Source organism: Carlito syrichta, unplaced genomic scaffold (assembly GCF_000164805.1).
Source record: "Carlito syrichta isolate Samal-C Ts95f unplaced genomic scaffold, Tarsius_syrichta-2.0.1 Scaffold309854, whole genome shotgun sequence".
Taxonomy (NCBI): domain Eukaryota; kingdom Metazoa; phylum Chordata; class Mammalia; order Primates; family Tarsiidae; genus Carlito; species Carlito syrichta.
Window position 1 is genome coordinate 28,548 of NW_007253950.1, and position 19,871 is coordinate 48,418.

The following is a 19,871-nucleotide window of genomic DNA, read 5'->3' on the forward strand; positions in this document are numbered from 1 at the left end:
CCACTGCACTCCAGTCTGGGCAGCAGAGTGAGACTCCAACTCAAAAAAAAAAAAAAATTTCTTTGTCTTTTTTTAATAATGCCAACTATATATGTATTAGTTATTGGTTGCTGTGTATCAAATTACTTCCAAATTTAGCTATTTAAAACTTCTTTTATCCTTTATTTCTTTGGCTAGGTGCTTTTGACTCATCATGCAGAAAGTAGCAATTAAGGTAACCACAAGCATCAGTCATCTCTAGGCTGTGTAGCAGGGAGATCTTCCAAGCTCATTCACGTGGCAGTTGGCAGATTTAAAATCCTTGATGGCTCTTGGTTGGAAGGTATCAGTTCATTGCCACTGTATTTTCTTGCTAGGTTTTGTCACAACATGACAGCTTTCTTCCCCTAGAGCCCTAGGTAAGACAGGTGAATAAGACAGAAGTCAGTCTTTTTAAACTTAATTTTAGAAATTCTTTAGAAGCCATGCTGAAAGTCTAGCCCACACTTAGGGGGAGAGGATTTACATAACAGTGTAAATATTATGGTGTCATTTTAGGGGCTGCTTATGCTAGACATTTCCCAAAGATTTATCCTTGGATTTCCCTTTGGAATATTATCCCTTCTTATGTTTTGTTACCTCTGTGCAGAAGACTTTTTCCTTGATTTATATTATTATGCACTCATATTCTTTGTTCATTTTCCTTTGTGGGATCCTCTTTTTCTACCTACCCTTGTAAATGCTAAGTTTCCTGAGGCGTCATTGTAATCCGTTATCATTCTGCAAATTTATCAAGCTATCTTATCTATATATTTATAACTTCCAGATCTATGTTTGCAGTCATACTTTGGTGTGCCACACTGTAAATCTGATTGCCTAATGGATTTCATTTGTAGGCCTCTCTCCAGACATGGCCCAAATTGAAATCCCCCCCACTTTTTCTTTTTTTGAGTTGGAGTCTTACTCTATTGCTCAGGCTGTGGTGCAGTGGCATGATCATGGCTTACCTCAGCCTCCAAAATACAGTAAGTCTCCAACATAAGAACCTTCAAGTTTTGAACATTCAAAGATGTGAAGGTATGTTTGTGTGTCCAGTCACATTTTTTTGTTTGTTTGCTTTGAGTCAGAGTCTCACTCCATTGCCCAGGCTGGCATGCAGTGGCACACTCATGGCCACCCTAGCGTCGACCTGCTTGGCTCCAGCCATCCTTCCGCCTCAGCCTTCCAAGTAGCCAGAACTATAGGTGTGGACTACCACACCCAGCTAATTTTTGATTTATTGTAGAGACGAGGTCTCGCCAAGCTGCCTGGGCCGGTCTGGAACCTGCGGGGTGTCCAGTCACATTTTAGTTCACATGTCTGGCATTGTCGTGTGTGTGTGCTCTACAAGTGGTTGTATTTTGTGTACTTTACTCTGTGGTATTGCATAGAGTACAGTAGTACGGTAACTTTATTTCAAGCCCAGGATGTCTGAAAGGAAGTGTGAAAGCAGTTGAGTAGCTAGGCTAACTTTATTGGACTTACAAATTGGATTTAGGAACGTGCTCTCAGAATGGATTGCTTTGGTATATAGGGGACTTCTTGTAGCTGGAACTGTAGTCATATGTCATTTTGCTTAGCCTATTTAGAAAATTTTTTTGTAGAGACGAGGTCTTACTATGTTGCCTAGGCTAGTCTTAAACTGGGCCTAAGCAATTCTAATCCACTGTGCCTGGCCTTTTTTTGAGGTGGAGTCTCACGGGGTCTTACTATGTTGCCTAGGCTAGTCTTAAACTGGGCCTAAGCAATTCTAATCCACTGTGCCTGGCCTTTTTTTGAGGTGGAGTCTAACGAGGTCTTACTATGTTGCCTAGGCTAGTCTTAAACTGGGCCTAAGCAATTCTCTAGCCTCAGCCTCCCAAAGTGTTGGGATTACAGACATGAGCCACTGTGCCTGGCTAAATTTCTCTCTCTCTCTCTTTTTTTTTTTTTTTGAGTAGGAATCTCACTCTGTCACCCAGGCTGGAGTGCAGTGGCATGTTCACAGCCATCACAGCCTTGACCTGCTGGGCTCAGGCAATCCTTCTACTTCATTCAGCCTTCCAAGTAGCTGGAACTATAAGTACGCACCACCACATCTGGCTAATTTTTTTATTTATTGTAGAGATGAAGTTTCACCAAGTTACCCAGGCTGGTCTTGAACCCCTGAACTCAGGCAATCCTCTCCCCTCGGCCTCCCAAAGTGCTGGGATTACATGCTTGAGCCACCAAACCCGGCTAGATTTCTCTTTTTCTTTTTTGACTTTCCAACTTTTACTTCCTTAGTTTCATTCATGTGAGGAGTAACTGGAACCCAGGTGCATAGTCTGGAAGTGTGTTTGACGAAGCCTCCCTTTCCTTTACTTCCCTTCCTTATTTAGAATTCTTGCAGTTTCTTCTTGAGTGCATTTACTTCTCTTCCCCTTTGAAACTAATGGTTTTCCTGTGACCCACTCTTTTCTTTCTTAATGTCATCAAGAGTAACTTCTAAAAATTTTCATTTGCTGGGCACAGTGGCTTACGCCTATAATCCCAGCACTTTGGGAGGCCAAGGTGAGAGGATTGCCTGAGCCTGCGGGTTCGAGACCAGCTTGGGCAACTTGGCGAGACCTCTTCTCTACAATAAATCAAAAAATTAGCCAGGCATGGTGGTGCGTGCCTGTAGTTTCAGCTACTTGGAAGGCTGAGGCAGAAGTATTGCCTGAGCCCAGAAGGTTGAGAATGCAGTGGCCATGACCAGCGTGCCACTGCATTCCAGTTTGGGTGACAGAGTGAGACTAAAAAATGAAATAAAATGTAATCTCAGTTGTATTTGAGGAATGCAGAATTTATTGGTTATTCAACATTATTTTGCTGAATTTCTGATGTTCCATGACTAAAAATATTAAGTTAGGCTTATTATAGGATCTATTTTATGGTAAAACTATTCTGTAAACCTTCTGGGTCAGCATTTTTGATATAAATTCTGAGTAAGGAGAAATTTCAAATGTTTCACAAACTTTTTTTGTTTGTGAGTTAGAGTCTCATGCTGTCGCCCAGGCTGGAGTGCAGTGGTACACTAATGGGCCACCACAGCCTGGCCTGCTAGACTCAGGCGATCCTTCTGCCTCAGCCTTCCAAGTAGCTGGAACTACTGATACACGCCACCACACCGTGCCAGTTTTTAAAATTATTGTAGAGTCTCTCCAAGTTGCCTAGGCTGGTCTTGAACCTATGTTCTCAGGGAATCCTATTGCTTTGCCCTCCCAAAGTTCTGGGATTATAGGCGTGAGCCACTGTGCCTGGCCTTTTTTTGAGGTGGAGTCTCACTGTATTACCCAGGCTGGAGTGCAGTGACACACTCATGGCCACTGAAGCCTTATCCTGCTGGGCTAAGGCGATTTTTTTTTTACCTCAGTCTTCCAAGTAGCTATAACTATAGACACACACCACAATGCCTGGCTAATTTTTTTTTTTCTTTTGAGTCGAGGTCTCATTCTGTTGCCCAGGCTAGAGTGCAGTGGCATACCAGAATTTGTATCATGCCACCACGGCCTTGACCTGGTGTATTCAGGTAATCCTTCTGCCTCAGCCTTCCAAGTAGCTGGAACTATAGGCATGTACCTCCACACCTGGGCAATTTTTTTGATTTAGTGTAGAGACAAGGTGTCACCAAGTTGCCCAGGCTAGTCTCAAAACCCTGAGCTCAGGCAATCCTCTCACCTTGGCCTCCCAAAGTGCTGGGATTACAGGCGTTAGCGACCGGGCCCAGCCCCCAAAATAGGCATTTTAGATTTAAGTAAAGGTGTTCTGTGTTACCCTTGTGAGTTGTCAAATTGTTTTTTTTTTTTTTGAATTGGAGTCTCACTCCATCTCCCAGACTGGAGTGCAGTGGCACGGTCACGGCCACCGCAGCCTTGACCTGTGGGGCTCAGGTGATCCTTCTGCTTCAGCCTTCCGGGTAGTCAGAACTACAGGTACGTGCTACCATGCCCAACTAATTTTTGGTTTATTGTAAAGATGAGGTCTCGCCAAGTTGCTGGGACTGCTTGAGCCCGTGGGCTCAGGCAACCCATTCGCCTTAGCCTCCCAAAGTGCTGAGATTACAGGCTGAGCCACTGAGCCCTGTCAGTTGTCAAATTTTTTTTTTTTTTTTTTTGAGTTGGAGTCTCACTCTGTCGCCCAGACTAGAGTGCAGTGGCCGCTTCCAGCCACTGCAGCCTTGACCTGGCGATCCTTCCGCCTCTGCCTTCCAAGTAGCTGGAAACTACAGGCATGCGCTACCACACCCGACTAATTTTTGATTTATTGTGGAGATGAGGTCTCACCAAGTTGCCCGGGCGGGTCTCAAACCTGCAGGCTCAGGCAATCCACTCACCTCAGCCTCCCAAGGTGGGGGATTACAGGCTGAGCCACTGAGCCGGGCTAGTTGTCAAATTTTAATGATACTATTTGACCAAGGACTTTCTGTAGTTGAGTTCTTGCTTTCACCTCTGGAGCATACACTGATTTCTTAGCCTTTTTTTCCTTGAAACAACTTGTCTGTAAACTGCCCAGTTAAGTTTGGATATAGAAATTCTTTTTTTTTCTGAGTCGGAGTCTCACTTTTTTGACCAGGCAGGATGGATGGAGTGCAGTGGCATGCTCACAGCCACTGCATCCTCAACCTGCTGGGCTCAGGCGATCCTTCTGCCTCAACCTTCCAAGTAGCTGGAAGTACAGGCATGTTCCATGAGACTCCAACTCAATGCCCAGCTAATTTTTCTTGATTTATTGTAGAAATGAGCTCTGGCCAAGTTGCCAAGGCTAGTCTCAATCCTGAAGGCTCAGACAATTCTCTTACCTTGGCCTCCCAAAGTGCTGGGATTAGGCCGTACTTGGTGGCTCAGCCTGTAATTCTAGCGCTTTGGGAGGCCCAGTTGAGAGGATTGCCTGAGCCCAGAGGTTCGAGACTGACCTGGGCAACTTGGCAAGATCTCCTCTCTAAAATAAATCCAGAAAAACTAGCCAGGCATGGTGGTGTGTGTGTAGTCTAGCTACTTGGAAGACTGAGGTGGACCGATCACCTAAGCCCAGCAGGTCCAGGCTGCTCTGGCTGTGAGGGTGCCACTGTATTCCAACCTAGGGGCCAAAAGTGAGACTCCAACTCAAAAAAAAAAAAAAAAAAAATTTAAAGCAGGCAGGTTCAGTTACATATAATAGGTATAAACATGATTTATCTTTTTCTCATACTATTGTAGAGTAAACAGAAAGATCTTGGCATGATCCCAAGCCTTTTCTACTTTTATTTTTAGATGGATATGGAGAGATAACATCCATAGAACCCTTGCACTGTATAACTAAAACAATATAGTCTTTCTACATTAAGGAACTGTTAGAAATTAAGGTTAAAATGCCCTTACCAAGGGACTTTAATCTTCATGAGTTTAAATGAAATTATGAGCAGATTTCAGAGCATGGAGCTGTAGATAAGCTCAACTCTGTGCATTAAGAAATTTTTGTGTTTTAGTGGTTCTTGGTGAATTTTTAATTTGTTAAATTTTTTTGAGTTGGAGTCTCACTATCGCCCAGGCTAGAGTGCAGGGACACGTTCATGGCCACCGCAGTGTCAACCTGCTAGGCTCAGGTGATCCTTCCTCCTCAGTTTTCCAAGTAGCTTGAAGTATAGGCATGCGCCACCATGCCTGGGTAATTTTTTGATTTATTGTAGAGCTGATGTCTCACCAAGTTGTCCAGCCTGGTCTCGAACCCGTGGTCTCAGGCAGCCCTCTCACCTTGGACTACCAAAGTTCTAGGATTATAGACGTGTGCCACTGCGTCCGGCCTTCTTGGTGAATTCTTTTAAAATGTGTGGGTTTATGTATCTGTGAATTATGTTGAAAAAAAATAGTATATGGGTGTTCTGTATGTTTTCTCTTTTTGTGCAGAATAGTTTCCCTGACTCAGCAGGTGCTTGGAGTTAAATTGATAAGCATCCTGTCATTTGAGCTCTACTCTTGCTTTAGGCTCCCTTTCTAAATTCTCCTAGGGAACCTTTTAACAATGCAAGAAGGTGTTTGGCATCTGTAGTCCTTAAGCCACTCAGATACTTAAAACATACATTGTAAGGCCAAACTACTTGATTCTGAAGCAGTAACATAAGGTATAAAGTGAATAAATGGGATCTTAGGAATAGGTTCTAGATAGTGTGCAAAGCGGGTCTTAAAATGAGAGGTGAGTTTTCCTTCCATACTCACTAATTTTAATTGTTCTTGTTGCTTCCTGAAGGATATTGTAGAAATCATCATTTTGAAATAGGTAAAATAGATATCTAAAGTATTACAAGGTGTCTTGCTAAAATAAAACTTTTTGTGGTGTTTCCTTTTTATACTTAACCCTATCTAATTTTGAAACTTGGCATACTTTGTCGGTAGTGATTGGGCTGTCATACTCTTTTTTTATGTCCTTAGCATTTTAGGTACTAAAACAGATGAAGGTTATTTATCTCCATTTCCCCCTAATTTTTTTTAAAGGCTAGTCAAGTGAAGAAGTGGGAGTGCATAAGGAATGAAGAAAGCTGCAACTGTTGTGATCTATTCGTTGTAAATACCACTGCACTTGGACCAGACCCACTTTTCCCCTAATTTAAAATTCTGGATTTTTTTTTAACAGGTGCCATGTTTCAGAACAGAGTAAGACCCCTGGTAAAAAAGAACTGAAGACATTGTACAGACACCAGATAAGCCTGATTACAAAGAAAGCATTAACCTGCCTCTGCGGTGACTAAAGGGGAATAATGGTGATTTTGCGCCGGGCTCGGCCGCCTGCTTCCGCCCCAACCAGCAATGAATCTTGACTCGCTCTCGCTGGCCTTGTCTCAAATCAGCTACCTGGTGGACAATTTAACCAAGAAAAACTACCGAGCCAGCCAGCAGGAAATACAGCATGTAAGTAAACGAATCAGAAAACAGGTACCATTAAAGGAATAAGTATGTAGTGGAAAGAAAACTGCAAATGTGAAATGTAACTAACTTTTGCCTCTTACTGTGATTTATCTCAGGAAAATATATATAGGAGAATCCATGTTTTTTTAAAAGGATTTTCACACCTTTTTATTTTCCATGGAAATTATGAAATATGGTTTGACTTGTTTTAGTCTGGATCCATTTTTTTCTTTTTCTTTTTCTTTTTTTTTTAGTCAGAGTCTTACTCAGTCACCCAGGCTGGAGTGCAGCGGAACACTCATGGCTATCCACAGACTCGTCCTACTGGGTTCAGGTGATCCTTCTGCCTTACACGTCTAAGTAGCTGGAACTACAGGCACGTGCCACCATGTCCAGCTAATTTTTTGATTCATTGTAGAGACGAGGTTTCATCAAGTTGCCCAGGCTGGACTCAAACTCCTGGACTCAGACACACCGCTTGCCTTGGCCTCCCAAGTACTGGGATTACAGATGTGAACCACTGTACCCACTCAGCTTCTTTTTCTTTTTCTTTTTTGAGTCAGAGTCTCACTCTGTCACCTAGGCTGGAGTGCAGTGAAACACTCATGGCTACCCCCAGGCTTGTCCTACTGGGCTCATATGATCCTTCTGCCTTACCCTTCCAAGTAGCTGGAACCACAGGCACATGCCACCATGCCTGGTTAATTTTTTGATTTGTTGTAGAGACGAGGATTCATCAAGTTGTCCAGGCTGGTCTCAAACTCCTGGACTCAGACAATCTGCTAGCCTCGGCCTCCCAAGTGCTGGGATTACAGATATGAACCACCGTACCCACCCAGCTTCTTCGTCTTTTTTTTTTTTTTTTTTTTTTTTTGAGTCAGAGTCTCACTCTGTTGAACTGGTTGGAGTGCAGTGGCACACTCAGGGCCACCACAGTGTCAATCTGCTGGGTTCAGGTGAAACTTTTGCTTCAGCCTTCCAAGTAGCTGGAACTATAGGTGCACACCACCATGCCCAGCTAATTTTTTGATTTATTGTGGAGAGGAGGACTTACCAAGTTCCCCAGGCTGGTCTCAAACCCCTGGACTCAGGCAGTCCTGTTGCCTCAGCCTCCCAAAGTGCTGGGATTACAGGCTTGAGCCATTGCACCTGGCTGCTGTTTTAAAATATTTTATGTGTCTTTGTATTATTCAGTTTAAAGCTCAGACTCCTAAGTTTGGCTTGTGTTGCAGTTTATATTATCTGGAACCAGGGTATTTATAAAATTTCAATTCTTGGGGTGGCAGGGATGCATGGGACTAGGGAAGATACAGAGTCAGGTAGAAGGAAAATTGTGGTGCAAGCCCAACAAAACCTTGGTCAATCCAACAGGAAGTTCTGCTCTAGATCATTATCAAAGTTGTCCACAGTGGGTCCAATTGACCAGGCCTTTACAACCTGCTATGGAAGGAGGGCTACTCCAGGAGGGTTGTGCTCTTGAGAATAGACCGCATCTGAGGCAAAACCAGGAGGAGCTGACTGTGGGGCAACCAGAATTTCTTTGGATGAGGGAATCTGGTGGCACATGTTTGGTTTTATCCTGGCATGGGTCTGTGTGATCTGGCTGACTTAAATACTGTATTATTTTTATTTTATTTTGTTATTTATTTTATTTTATTTTATTTTTTTGAGTTGGAGTCTCACTCTGTCACCCAGACTGGAGTGCAGTGGCGCTCCCGGCCACCGCAGCCTCGACCTGCTGGGCTCCAGCGATCCTTCCGCCTCAGCCTTCCAAGGAGCTGGAACTACGGGCGTGCGCTACCACGCCCGTCTAATTTTTTGATTTATTGTAGAGATGGGGTCTCGCCAAGTTGCCCAGATGGGTCTTGAACCCGTGGGCTCAGGCAGTCTGCTCACCTCAGGCTCCCAAAGGTGCGGGATTACAGGCTGAGCCACTGAGCCTGGCTGTTATTTATTTTATTTTAATTTAATTTTTTTTTTTTGAGTTGGAGTCTTCACTCTGTCGCCCAGGCTGTAGTGCAGTGGCACACTCATGGCCACTGCAGCCTCGACCTGCTGGGCTCTGGCGATCCTTCCACCTCAGCCTTCCAAGTAGCTGGAACTACAGGCTCACGCTACCACACTGGCCCAATTTTTTTTTATTTATTATAGAGACGCGGTCGCGCCAAGTTGCCCAGGCTGGTGTTGAACCTGTGGGCTCAGGTAATCTATTCATCTTGGCCTCCCAAAGTGCTGGACTTACAGGCCGAGGCACTGAGCTTGGCCTATTTTATTTATTTTATTGAGTTGGAGTTTCACTCTGGCACGCTGCTCATGGCCATCACAGCCTCTACCAGCTGGGCTCAGGTGATCCTTCTGCCTCAGCCTTCCAAGTAGCTGGAACTACAGGTGTGCGCCACCACGCCTGGCTAATTTTTTTGATTTATTGTAGAGATGAGGTCTCGCCAAGTTGCCCAGACTAATCTCTAACCTGTGGGCTCAGGCACTTCTCTCACCTTGGCCTCCCGAAGTACTGGGATTATAGGTGTGAGCCACTGCACCTGGCCTATTTCCTTTTTTTGGGGGTCGGGGTCTCACTTTGTCTCCCAGGCTGGAGTGCAGTGGCATACTCACAGTCACCACAGCCTCAGCCTGCTGGGGTCAGGCGATCCTTTCTTTTTTTTTTTTTTTCAGTTGGAGTCTTACTCTGTCACCCAGACTGGAGTGCAGTGGACGCTCCCGGCTACTGCAGCCTCGACCTGCTGGGCTCCGGCGATCCTTCTGCCTCAGCCTTCCAAGTAGCTGGAACTATAGGCGCGTGCTACCACGCCCGGCTCATTTTTGATTTATTGTAGAGATGAGGTCTCGCCAAATTACCTGGGTGGATCTTGAACCTGCGGGCTCAGGCAATCCACTCACCTCAGCCTCCCAAAGGCGCAGGACTATATCTTTATTCCTTATTTATTATGTAGCCCAGCTAAGCCTGTAGTCCCAGGACTCTGGGAGGCGGAGGCAAGAGGATTACCTAAGCCCAGGGCTTTGAGAGCAGTCTGGGCAACTTGGTGAGACCTCATCTCTACAACAAATCGCAAAAAAATTAGCTGGGTGTGGTGGCATGCATCTGTAGTTCTAGGTACTTGGAAGGGTGAGGTGGAAGGATCGCCTGAGCCCAGCAGGTCAAGGGTGCGGCGACCATGAGCATGCCACTACACTCTACCTGGTCGACTGAGTGAGATTCCAACTCAAAAAAAAAAAAGAATTTAAAACCGGGATGAAAATAACGTTCTAGCTCTTGGAGCTGTTTTGATTTTCTTTGGTCATAGGTAAAGGGCACCCAGATTGGAGTGCAGTGGCCGCTCGAGTGCAGTGGCTGCTCGAGCTTGAGTGCTTAGTACGCTATTTTATGAGATTGAAGGCTGTGCCTACTGCAAGGAGGAGGCAGGTTTAGTAAATTTTAGTGGCATGTTTTGTTGTGGCTCAGTCTGATCAGACTTAATAGTTTGTCTGGGATTGTGTTCCATATGTCTCATAATTTGCCTCATTTATTCAGGATTTTATGACATTCTTTAAAAATTAACACCGAGCAAGCTGGGCTCGGTGGCTCAGCCTGTAATCCCAGCACTTTGGGAGGCTGAGGTGAGTGGATTGCCTGAGCCCACGGGTTCAAGACCCGCCTGGGTAACTTAGTGAGACCTCATCTCTACAATAAAATCAAAAATTAGCCGGGCGTGGTAGCGCGCGCCTGTAGTTCCAGCTACTTGGAAGGCTGAGGCGGAAGGATTGCCGGAGCCCAGCAGGTTGAGGCTGCGGTGGCCGGGAGTGGCCACTACACTCCAGTCTGGGTGACAGAGTGAGACTCCAACTCAAAAAAAAACAAAACAAAACACTGAGCCAAGCATGATAGCTCATGTCTGTAATCTCATTACTTTGGGAAACTGAAGTGGGAGGATCACTTGAGCCACAGGAATTTGAGACCAGCGTGGGCAACATAGCAAAACTTCATCCCTTTAAAAAAATAGCCGGGCTCGGTGGCTCAGCCTGTAATCCCGCGCCTTTGGGAGGCTGAGGTGAGTGGATTGCCTGAGCCCGCGGGTTCGAGACCCGCCTGGGCAGCGAGACCTCATCTCTACAATAAATCAAAAAATCAGCCGGGCGTGGTAGCGCATGCCTGTAATTCTGGCTACTTGGAAGGCTGAGGCAGAAGGATCGCCGGAGCCCAGCAGGTCGAGGCTGTGGTGGCTGGGAGCGGCCACTGCACTCCAGTCTGGGCGACAGAGTGAGACTCCAACTAAAAAATAAATAAATAAATAAAAATAAAAATAAAAAATTAACCAGGCATGGTGGTACACACCTGAAATCCAAGTTACTCGGGACACTGACACAGGAGGGTTGCTTGAGCTTGAACCCAGGAGTTTCAGGCTGTAGTAAGCTATGATCACCCCACTGTTTTCTAACTTGGGCAATAACAACAACAACAAAAAGATTAACAACACTGTTGTTATTTCTTTTAAAAATGGTAGTTGCCAGGCCAGGTGCGATGGCTCACGCTAGTAATCCCAGTACTTTGGGAAGCTGAGGTGAGAGGATTGCCCAAGCCCACGGGTTCAAGACCAGCCTGGGAAACTTGGTGAAACCCCATCTGTATAATAAATCAAAAAATTAGCTGGGCTTGGTGGCATGTGCGTGTAGTTCTAACTACTTGGAAGGCTGAGGCCAAAGGATTGCTTGAGTCCAGCAGGTCGAGGCTGTGGTGGCCAGGATCGTGCCACTGCCTTCTAGTCTGGGTGACAGAGTGAGACTCCTATTCAGAAAGAAAAAATATTGGTTGCCATTATAAAATTAATGATTTAAGGAAGTCTTAGAAAAATTACAATCTAGTTTTTCTGTTCAGTTTCTTAATATTTTTGAGTTTTCTGTTTCTTTGTTAAAAATAGCTTTGCTGATCGGACCTGATGGCTTAGCCTGTAATCCCAAAGCATTTTGGGAGACTGAGGTGAGAGAATTGCCTGAGTCCAGAGGTTTGAGACCAGCCAGGTTACTTGGTGAGACCTCGTCTCTACAATAAATCACCAAAAAAATTGCTGGGTGTGGTGGCATGTGTCTGTATTTCCAGGTACTTCCACCTAAGCTTAGAAGATTGAGGCTGCGGTGGCCGTGAGCGTGCCACTCCACTCCAGCCTGGGCAACAGAGTGAGACTATAACTCAAAAAAAAAAAAATAGCTGTGCTTTATAAATATCATCTTATATCCTGTTCTTGTAATGATATAGTTTTTCTAAATATATAAATATCTTGACTGAGTATGGTGGCTCATGCCTGTAATCCTATCACTTTGGGAGGCTGAGGTGAGGGGATTGTTTGAGACCAGGAGTTCAAGACCAGCCTGGGCAACATAGCGAAACCCCATCTACCAACAACAGAAATCTTTGTTTTTTTGAGTTGGAGTCTCACTCTGTTGTTCAGGCTGGAGTGCAGTGGCATGCTTCCAGCACCACAGCCTTGACCTGCTGGGCTCAGGCGATCCTTTCGCTTCATTCTTCCAAGTAGCTGGAACTACAGGTGTGCACCACTACGCCCAGATAATTTTTCTTGATTTATTGTAAAGATGAGGTCTCACCAAGTTGCCCAGGTTGGTCTCGAACCCTTGGGCTCAGGTAATCCTCTCACCGCAGCCTCCCAAAGTGATGGAATTATATGCCACTATGTGGGGCGAAAAAAAATCTTTACTAAAGATAACCTTAAACATACACAAAATAGTGAACCACAACACCTCTGTCATCCATTTTCATTTTAAGTTTTGACCAAGTGTTTTCCAGCTAATAATCCTTCCGAATTATTTTAAATCAGGTCTCAGACACAATTTAATCTGTTCATACGTTAATGGAAACTAACCTCAATACAATTATCTATTGTTTAAAAAGCAGTAATTCTGGCCGGGCTCGGTGGCTTAGCCTGTAATCCCAGTGCTTTGGGAGGCCAAGGTGAGTGGATTGCCTGAGCCCAGGGGTTCAAGACCCGCCCAGGCAACTTGGCAAGACCTCATCTCTACAAGAAATCAAAAAAATTAGCCAGGCATGGTAGTGCACGCTTATAGTTCCGGATACTCGGAAGGCTGAGGCAGAAGGATCACCGGAGCCCAGCGGGTTGAGGCTGTGGTGGCTGGGAGCATGCCACTGCACTCCAGTCTGGGTGACAGAGTGAGACTCCAACTCAAAATTAAAAAATAAAAAGGCAGTAATTCTAAAACATCAAGTATTTACTTAACATTCACATTTCTTATTTGTGTCATGCACAATTTTTTTTAGTAGTTCGCTTGAATCAGGGTTCAGATTAATCTATGTTTCTTGCAAAATGTATGGTTTTCCCTTTCTCTTTGCCATCTTTTGCTCTTCGTCAAATGATTTGTCCTATAGTTGCCCATAGTCTGTATTTTGTGGATTGCACCTCTAGGGTGATGTTGAACATGTTTGTTCCTCCATCTCTTATATTTTCTGTAAATTGATAGCTAAATTTGGAAACTTAATCAGATAAATTTTGCCCTCTTAGACAATTGATTTTAGTTTTCAGGGTTTATTGCTAGTTCCTTTATTGTAGTTTCTCTATTCCTGAAATATTTCTTGATTTTCATTCATTTCTTATTTGGCTGTAAGACTTGTTTCTTTTAGAACTTGGGTGCTGTTACCTAGGTTTTTACATGTTTGCGAATGTCTTTCTCATTTTTTTTTTTTTTGAGTTGGGAGTCTCACTCAGTCGCCCAGACTGGAGTGCAGTGGCCGCTTCCGGCCACCGCAGCCTCACCTCCTGGGCTCCAGCAATCCTTCCACCTCAGCCTTCCGAGTAGCCAGAATTACAGGCATGCGCTACCACGCCCGGCTGATCTTTTGATTTATTGTAGAGATGAGGTCTCGCCTGCCCAGGCGGGTCTCGAAACCGCAGGCTCAGGCAATCCACTCACCTCAGCCTCCCAAAGGCGTGGGATTACAGGCTGAGCCACCGAGCCCAGCTTGTCTTTCTCATTTTTATTTCAAGTCCAGTTGTCAATAGAAATGAAATTCTTGGGTTAAGTTGTTATAATTGTTTCTTATTATTCTTTAGTAATAAATGTCAGAAATTTTGTCCCCCCTTTTTTCTCCCCTTCATTCATGGGAGGCAAATTAGTCTTTCTGCCTGCATGTACTCCTCATCTGAGCATCCCTATGAATTTTCTTTTAGAGTTTAGTAGCTTCAGGTGTGTACTGTAATATTGATTATTGTGCATCTGCATTGAAGGTACACCAGTTTTGTTTTGTTTTTACCCTGAGTTAAAGTCTCACTGTGTCACCCGGGCTGAAGTACATTGGCAAAATTGCGGCTTACTACAGACTTGACCTTGTGAGCTCCAGTGATCCTTCTGCCTCAGCTTCCCAAGTACCTGGGACAACAGATGCATGCTATCATGCCTGGCTAAATTTTTTTCAGTTTTTTGTATAGATGAGTTCTTGCATTGCTGCCCAGGTTGATCTCAAACTCCTGGGCTCAAAGCAGTCCTCCTGCCTCAACTTCCCAAAGTTCGTTGATATCAGTCATGAGCCACAGTGCCTTGCTGAAGGTATACCTTTGATCTTCCAATTCAGATATTTATTCTAGGGATATTTTTATTTTCTTTGAATTTTTAAAAAATTTATTGCCGCCAGGCTCAGTGGCTCAGCCTGTAATCCCGCGCCTTTGGGAGGCTGAGGTGAGTGGATTGCCTGAGCCCGCGGGTTCGAGACCCGCCTGGGCAGGCGAGACCTCATCTTTACAATAAATCAAAAAAAATTAGCCGGGTGTGGTAACGTGCACCTGTAGTTCCAGCTACTTGGAAGGCTGAGGCGGAAGGATCACCGGAGCCCAGCAGGTCGAGGTTGTGGTGGCTGGGAGCGACCACTTCACTCCAGTCTGGGCGACAGTGAGATTCCAACTCAAAAAAAAAAAATTTATTGCCAGTTGGAATATATTGATTATTACTTTGATTAAAACACTTTTGTATTTTCATAACTTTGTCAATCCTTTTTGTATATTTTCTCCAAATTTGTAATATTCTTAAGCTTTTCTTTATTTTGAATGATTTTTGTTTTTGTTACTACTATTAATGTCACTGGTATTTCCTGTAATAGTTTTCCCTAAGCACTGAAAGTTTATTTTAATTTCCTTCTGTCATCTTGTCTTTGTTTTGTTTTTGTTTTTAGTTGAAGTCTTACTCTGTTGCCCAGGCTGGTGTGCAGTAGCGTGCTCATGGCCACTGCAGCCTCAGCCTGCTGGCTCTGACAATCTTTTCACTTCCGCCTTCCAAGTAGCTGGAACTACAGGCACGTGCCACCATGCCCAGCTAATTTTTTTTTCTTCAGTTTGTTGTAGAGATGAGGTCTTGTCAATTTGCTCAGGCTAGTCTTGAACCCATGGGCTCAGGCAATCCTCTCACCTCAACCTCCCAAAGTGCTGGGGTTATAGGCATGAGCCCCTGTGCCTGGCTGTCAACCTGTCTTCGAACCAATGTTTTGTGTATTCAAGGACTTTCCCTTAAAAAACACAGTTCCTGTAATTTCTTTGGGCGTGTGGGATACTATTTTTCTGAAAAAAAATTTTTTTCATTGAATAAGTTCTTTGAAATGTATGTTCTTCTCCTGTATTATTTGTTTTTTTGCTTTGCTTATTTTAGAGTTTTTTGAAATAGATTCCATAATGATTCTTTGGATTTTCATCCAGTTATTTCCTCACATAAATGATCTTGGGTTCGGGTTGAGGGGAAGTACATTGGACCAGTCTACCATTTTTTTCTTTTTTGAGCTGGAGTGCAGTGGCATGCTCATGGCCACCCCAACCTTGACCTCTCTGGACTCAGGCAATCCTTCCACTTCAGCCTTCCAAGTAGCTGCATAGACATGCACCACCATGCCCTGCTAATTTTTTGACTTATTGTAGAGACGAAGTCTTGCCAAGTTGCCCAGGCTGGTCTTAAACCCTTGGGCTCAGGCAGTCTTCTTGCCTCTGCCTCCCAAAGTGCTGATATTGCAGGCATGCGCTTCCATTTCTATCTTCAGATTTGGTCATGGTTGTCTTTTTTTTCTCTTTCTAATTTGGCGAGGTGATTAGCACCTGGACATTAAAAGTGATACCTTGGCTGGACGCAGTGGTTCACGCCTATAATCCCAGCATTTTGGGAGGCCAAGGTGAGAGAATTGCCTGAGCCCACAGGTTCGAGACCAGCCTGGGCAACTTGGCGAGACCTCATCTCTACAATAAATCAAAAAATTAGCTGGGCATGGTGATCCATTCCTTATAGTTCCAGCTACTTGGAAGGCTAAGGCAGAAGGATCACTTGAGCCCAGCAGGTCAAGGCTGCAGTGGCCGTGAGCATGTGCACTGCACTCCAGCCTGGGCAACAGAGTGAGACTCCAACTCAAAAAAAAAAAAGAAAAAATTGATAACCTTGATCTTGGTTGTTTTCTTAGCTATCTTCCCTTGACCATTGTGTAATTTCTATATGTTGATCTGGGTCGGGTCTCACTTTGTTGCCCAGGCAGATCTGAAACTCCTGTCCTCAAGTCATCTTCCTGCCTCAGCATCCCAAAGTGCTGGGGTTATGGCCGTGAGCCACTGAGTCCAGCTATAATCCTTTTCTAAACTTACGTTTTTGGCCTTTTAATTTTTTTCAATCTTTTTTTTATAAAAATTTATTTATCTTCTGTATTTTTTTAACCAGATGTGGTGGTGCAGCATATCTTGGTTATTTTTATTGTTTTTTCATTTTTAAAAATTTTTTGAGTTGGAGTCTCACTCTATCATCCAGGCTGGAGTGCAGTGGCATGCTCCTGGCCACTGCAGCCTCGACCTGCTGGGCTCAGGCGATTCTTCCGCCTCAGACTTCCAAGTAGCTGGAACTACAGGCATGTACCACCATGCCCAACTAATTTTTTTTTTTCTTCGAATTGGAGTCTTAGTGTTACCCAGGCTGGAGGGCAGTGGTGACACGCTCATGGTCACTGTAGCCTCGATCTGCTCAGGTGGTCCTTCTGCCTCAGCCTTCCAAATAAAGTAACTGCAACTGCAGGGACGTGCCACTATGCCTGGCTAATTTTTTAATTTATTGTAGAGATGAGGTCTCGCCACGTTGCCCAGGCTGGTCTTGAACTCGAGGGCTTACGCAGTCCTCTTACCTCTGTCTACCAAAGTGCTGGGATTATAGGCATGAGCTACTGAGGTGAGCCCAGGCTGTTCTTGAACTCCTAGGCTCCCGCAGTCCTCTCACTTTGGTCTTCTGAAGTGCTGGGATAACAGGTGTGAGCCACTGTGCCTGGCCATCCTTTTTTTTTTTTTTTTTGAGTTGAAATCTCACTCTTGCCCAGGCTGGAGTGCAGTGGCACGCTCCCAGCCACCACAGCCTTGACCTGGTGGGCTCAGGCAATCTTTCCACCTTAGCTTTCCAAGTCGCTGGAACTACAGGCATGCACTACCTTGCCCGGCTAATTTTTTGATTTATTGTAGAGACGAGGTCTCACCATGTTGCCCAAGCTAGTCTTGAACCCGTGGATTCAGGTAATGCTCTTGTCTCGGCCTCCCAAAGTGCTGGAATTATAAGCTTGAGCCACCGTACCTGACCCATTCTTGTTTTTAAACTTAGTTTTATAAGAAACACATTTTATAATGCCAAATGTTAGGTTGTTGCTTTCAAAAGACATATACGTCACAATAAAAATTAAGGAAGAGTAATATAGCAACAGAAATTTGACATACAAGAAAAGTAAATGTATGAAGATGTGTTATTACATTAGTGAGCAGTCTGCATTATTTCATCAGATGGATTTTTATGACTTAATTTAAACCACTGTTAATTTTGGTCTTTTTAGATTGTGAATCGGCACGGTCCTGAGGCAGACAGGCATTTATTACGCTGCCTATTTTCGCATGTGGATTTCAGTGGCGATGGTAAAAGCAGTGGCAAAGATTTCCATCAGGTATTTGGCTTACAGAGTCTGTGTCTATTTAGCTCTGATTTTTCAATTAGAACATTTTGGGCATAGTGGTATGTGGCTAACTACGCATACAAAATAGCATCCAGAAATAATCTTAGCTGCATGGCTAAAATGTGTTTAGATGTTTCCTTTTGTTTGTCCTTTCCTTCCCTGTGTGGTTACAGACCCTTATGGCTACCTAGTTCATGCTTAGACAGCTAGGGGTCAGACCTGCCAGGGGGAATTAGGAATGTGGGATGCCCTGCTTGACAAGAAAATAAATCAGAGAGAGAATCTCGTGTCCTGGATTGAATCTCTTTGGCTTGATTCTCAATCTGGCAACAGTATGTCATGATAATATTTCTGACAGTAATCTTGTTAGTGGACTCTATTTTGTGGAAATTTTGACTGGACAGGTGTTGCTATCACTTTGAGTAACTTAATCGGATTTTTAAAGAGCTGGTTTTAATAATGTATAAACAGTATATATACTGTATTAGATCACATTTTAATGTTCTGAGAATTTCTGTTTCTGTAAGATGATGGTTAGTGCTAATTAAAATTCATTTTTTATTTTTAAAGACTCAGTTTCTGATTCAGGAGTGTGCGTCGTTGATTACAAAGCCAAATTTTATCTCGACGCTGTCCTATGCCATTGATAATCCATTGCACTATCAGAAGGTTGGTATTACTTTTATCTTTAGTAGTTCTAAGAATGATCTCTTAAGCATTGTAAAAGGACCCTAGGCCTAGATCTCATAATATCATGTCTTAATTTTTAAAGATTTAAATAGTTACTTTTGGGTGTCTTGTATCTTTTTAACAGAATCAAGGCAATTTGTTTACTAATTTTACTAAAACCAAATCATGTGTAGGCTTAAGCTTGTCAATTTACAGTTCTAGGACTTGGTGTATTGTTTTTAACAACACTACAGAAGTATATATTTCCTATACAGTGCCATACTTGGGTGAAAAGATACATTTAAATTCTGAAAATTAAGTTCCTTTTTTTGAACTAAGATTTGGTTTGTTTCAGAGTTTAAAGCCTGCACCCCACTTATTTGCCCAGCTGAGTAAAGTACTCAAGTTAAGCAAAGTGCAAGAGGTGAGTGAATGAAGAAAAGCAATGTATGCCAAATTAGATTTTAAAATAGTCATTTGACTCTTTGGTCAATCTAACCCTTCTTGTTTTTAGGTGATTTTTGGACTTGCCCTGTTGAATTCTTCCAGCTCCGATCTTAGAGGTTTTGGTAAGTTACTTTTCTTCTAAAAATCTAGAGAAGTGAGACTCTTCAAAATTAATTGGTTTTTAAATTATGAGGCACCATGGTTTTAGACTTTGGAGAGTAAGATTATCTAAGATTAATTTCTTTTGGTATCTGCTGAAAACAATATAAAATTTGCCCTCACAACCATTTTAAGTGTACAGATCTGTAGTGTGAACTATATTCACATTGTTGTGTAACAGCTCTCTAGAACTTTTTAGTATTGCAAAATGTAGACTATACCCATTGAACAACTCTCCATGTTCCTCTCCCCTCACATAGGTCCTGGCCATTGGTCTCTTTATATGTATCAACTAGAGCTATGGAAACTTAGGGTAAAGGGTGACTTGGTAAATGAAAAGGATGATCATCTGTCTGCATTTTGATATGGGACTTTTTACTCATTGTGGAGTAAAAAATAACTTGTGACTTTTGGTTTTCTTCTAGCTGCCCAGTTTATCAAACAGAAGCTTCCAGATCTTCTGCGTTCTTACATTGACGCAGACGTCAGTGGAAATCAAGAAGGTGGCTTCCAAGATATAGCAATAGAGGTCCTACACCTCCTCCTCTCCCATCTCCTCTTTGGGCAGAAGGGAGCCTTTGGAGTTGGACAGGAACAGATAGACGCTTTTCTTAAGACGCTGCGCAGAGGTAAGGGAGTCTTTGTAGCTTACAATAGATGATTTTCTTGGATGATCACAGACATGACAGAAGCATTTTGGAATATGTGAAGATAGTTACTTTTTTTTTTTTTTTTGA

The 19,871-nt window shown here is 43.6% G+C and overlaps 1 protein-coding gene across 3 annotated transcripts in view; it reads left to right on the forward strand.

The window, feature by feature from the left end:
* Positions 1–19,871, forward strand: part of CNOT1 (CCR4-NOT transcription complex subunit 1) — a 100,361-nt gene that overhangs the window by 11,746 nt on the left and 68,744 nt on the right. For 2 of the 3 annotated variants that reach the window (XM_008068000.2, XM_021717540.1), the window contains exons 2-7: positions 6,628–6,902; positions 17,743–17,850; positions 18,430–18,528; positions 18,884–18,952; positions 19,043–19,097; positions 19,560–19,763. In XM_008068000.2, coding sequence (XP_008066191.1) covers positions 6,801–6,902; positions 17,743–17,850; positions 18,430–18,528; positions 18,884–18,952; positions 19,043–19,097; positions 19,560–19,763 — 637 coding nt within the window. In that variant the 5' untranslated portion in view covers positions 6,628–6,800. Of the gene's footprint in view, positions 1–6,627; positions 6,903–17,742; positions 17,851–18,429; positions 18,529–18,883; positions 18,953–19,042; positions 19,098–19,559; positions 19,764–19,871 lie in introns of those variants that run through there. The other variant, XM_021717539.1, reaches the window with a different exon arrangement.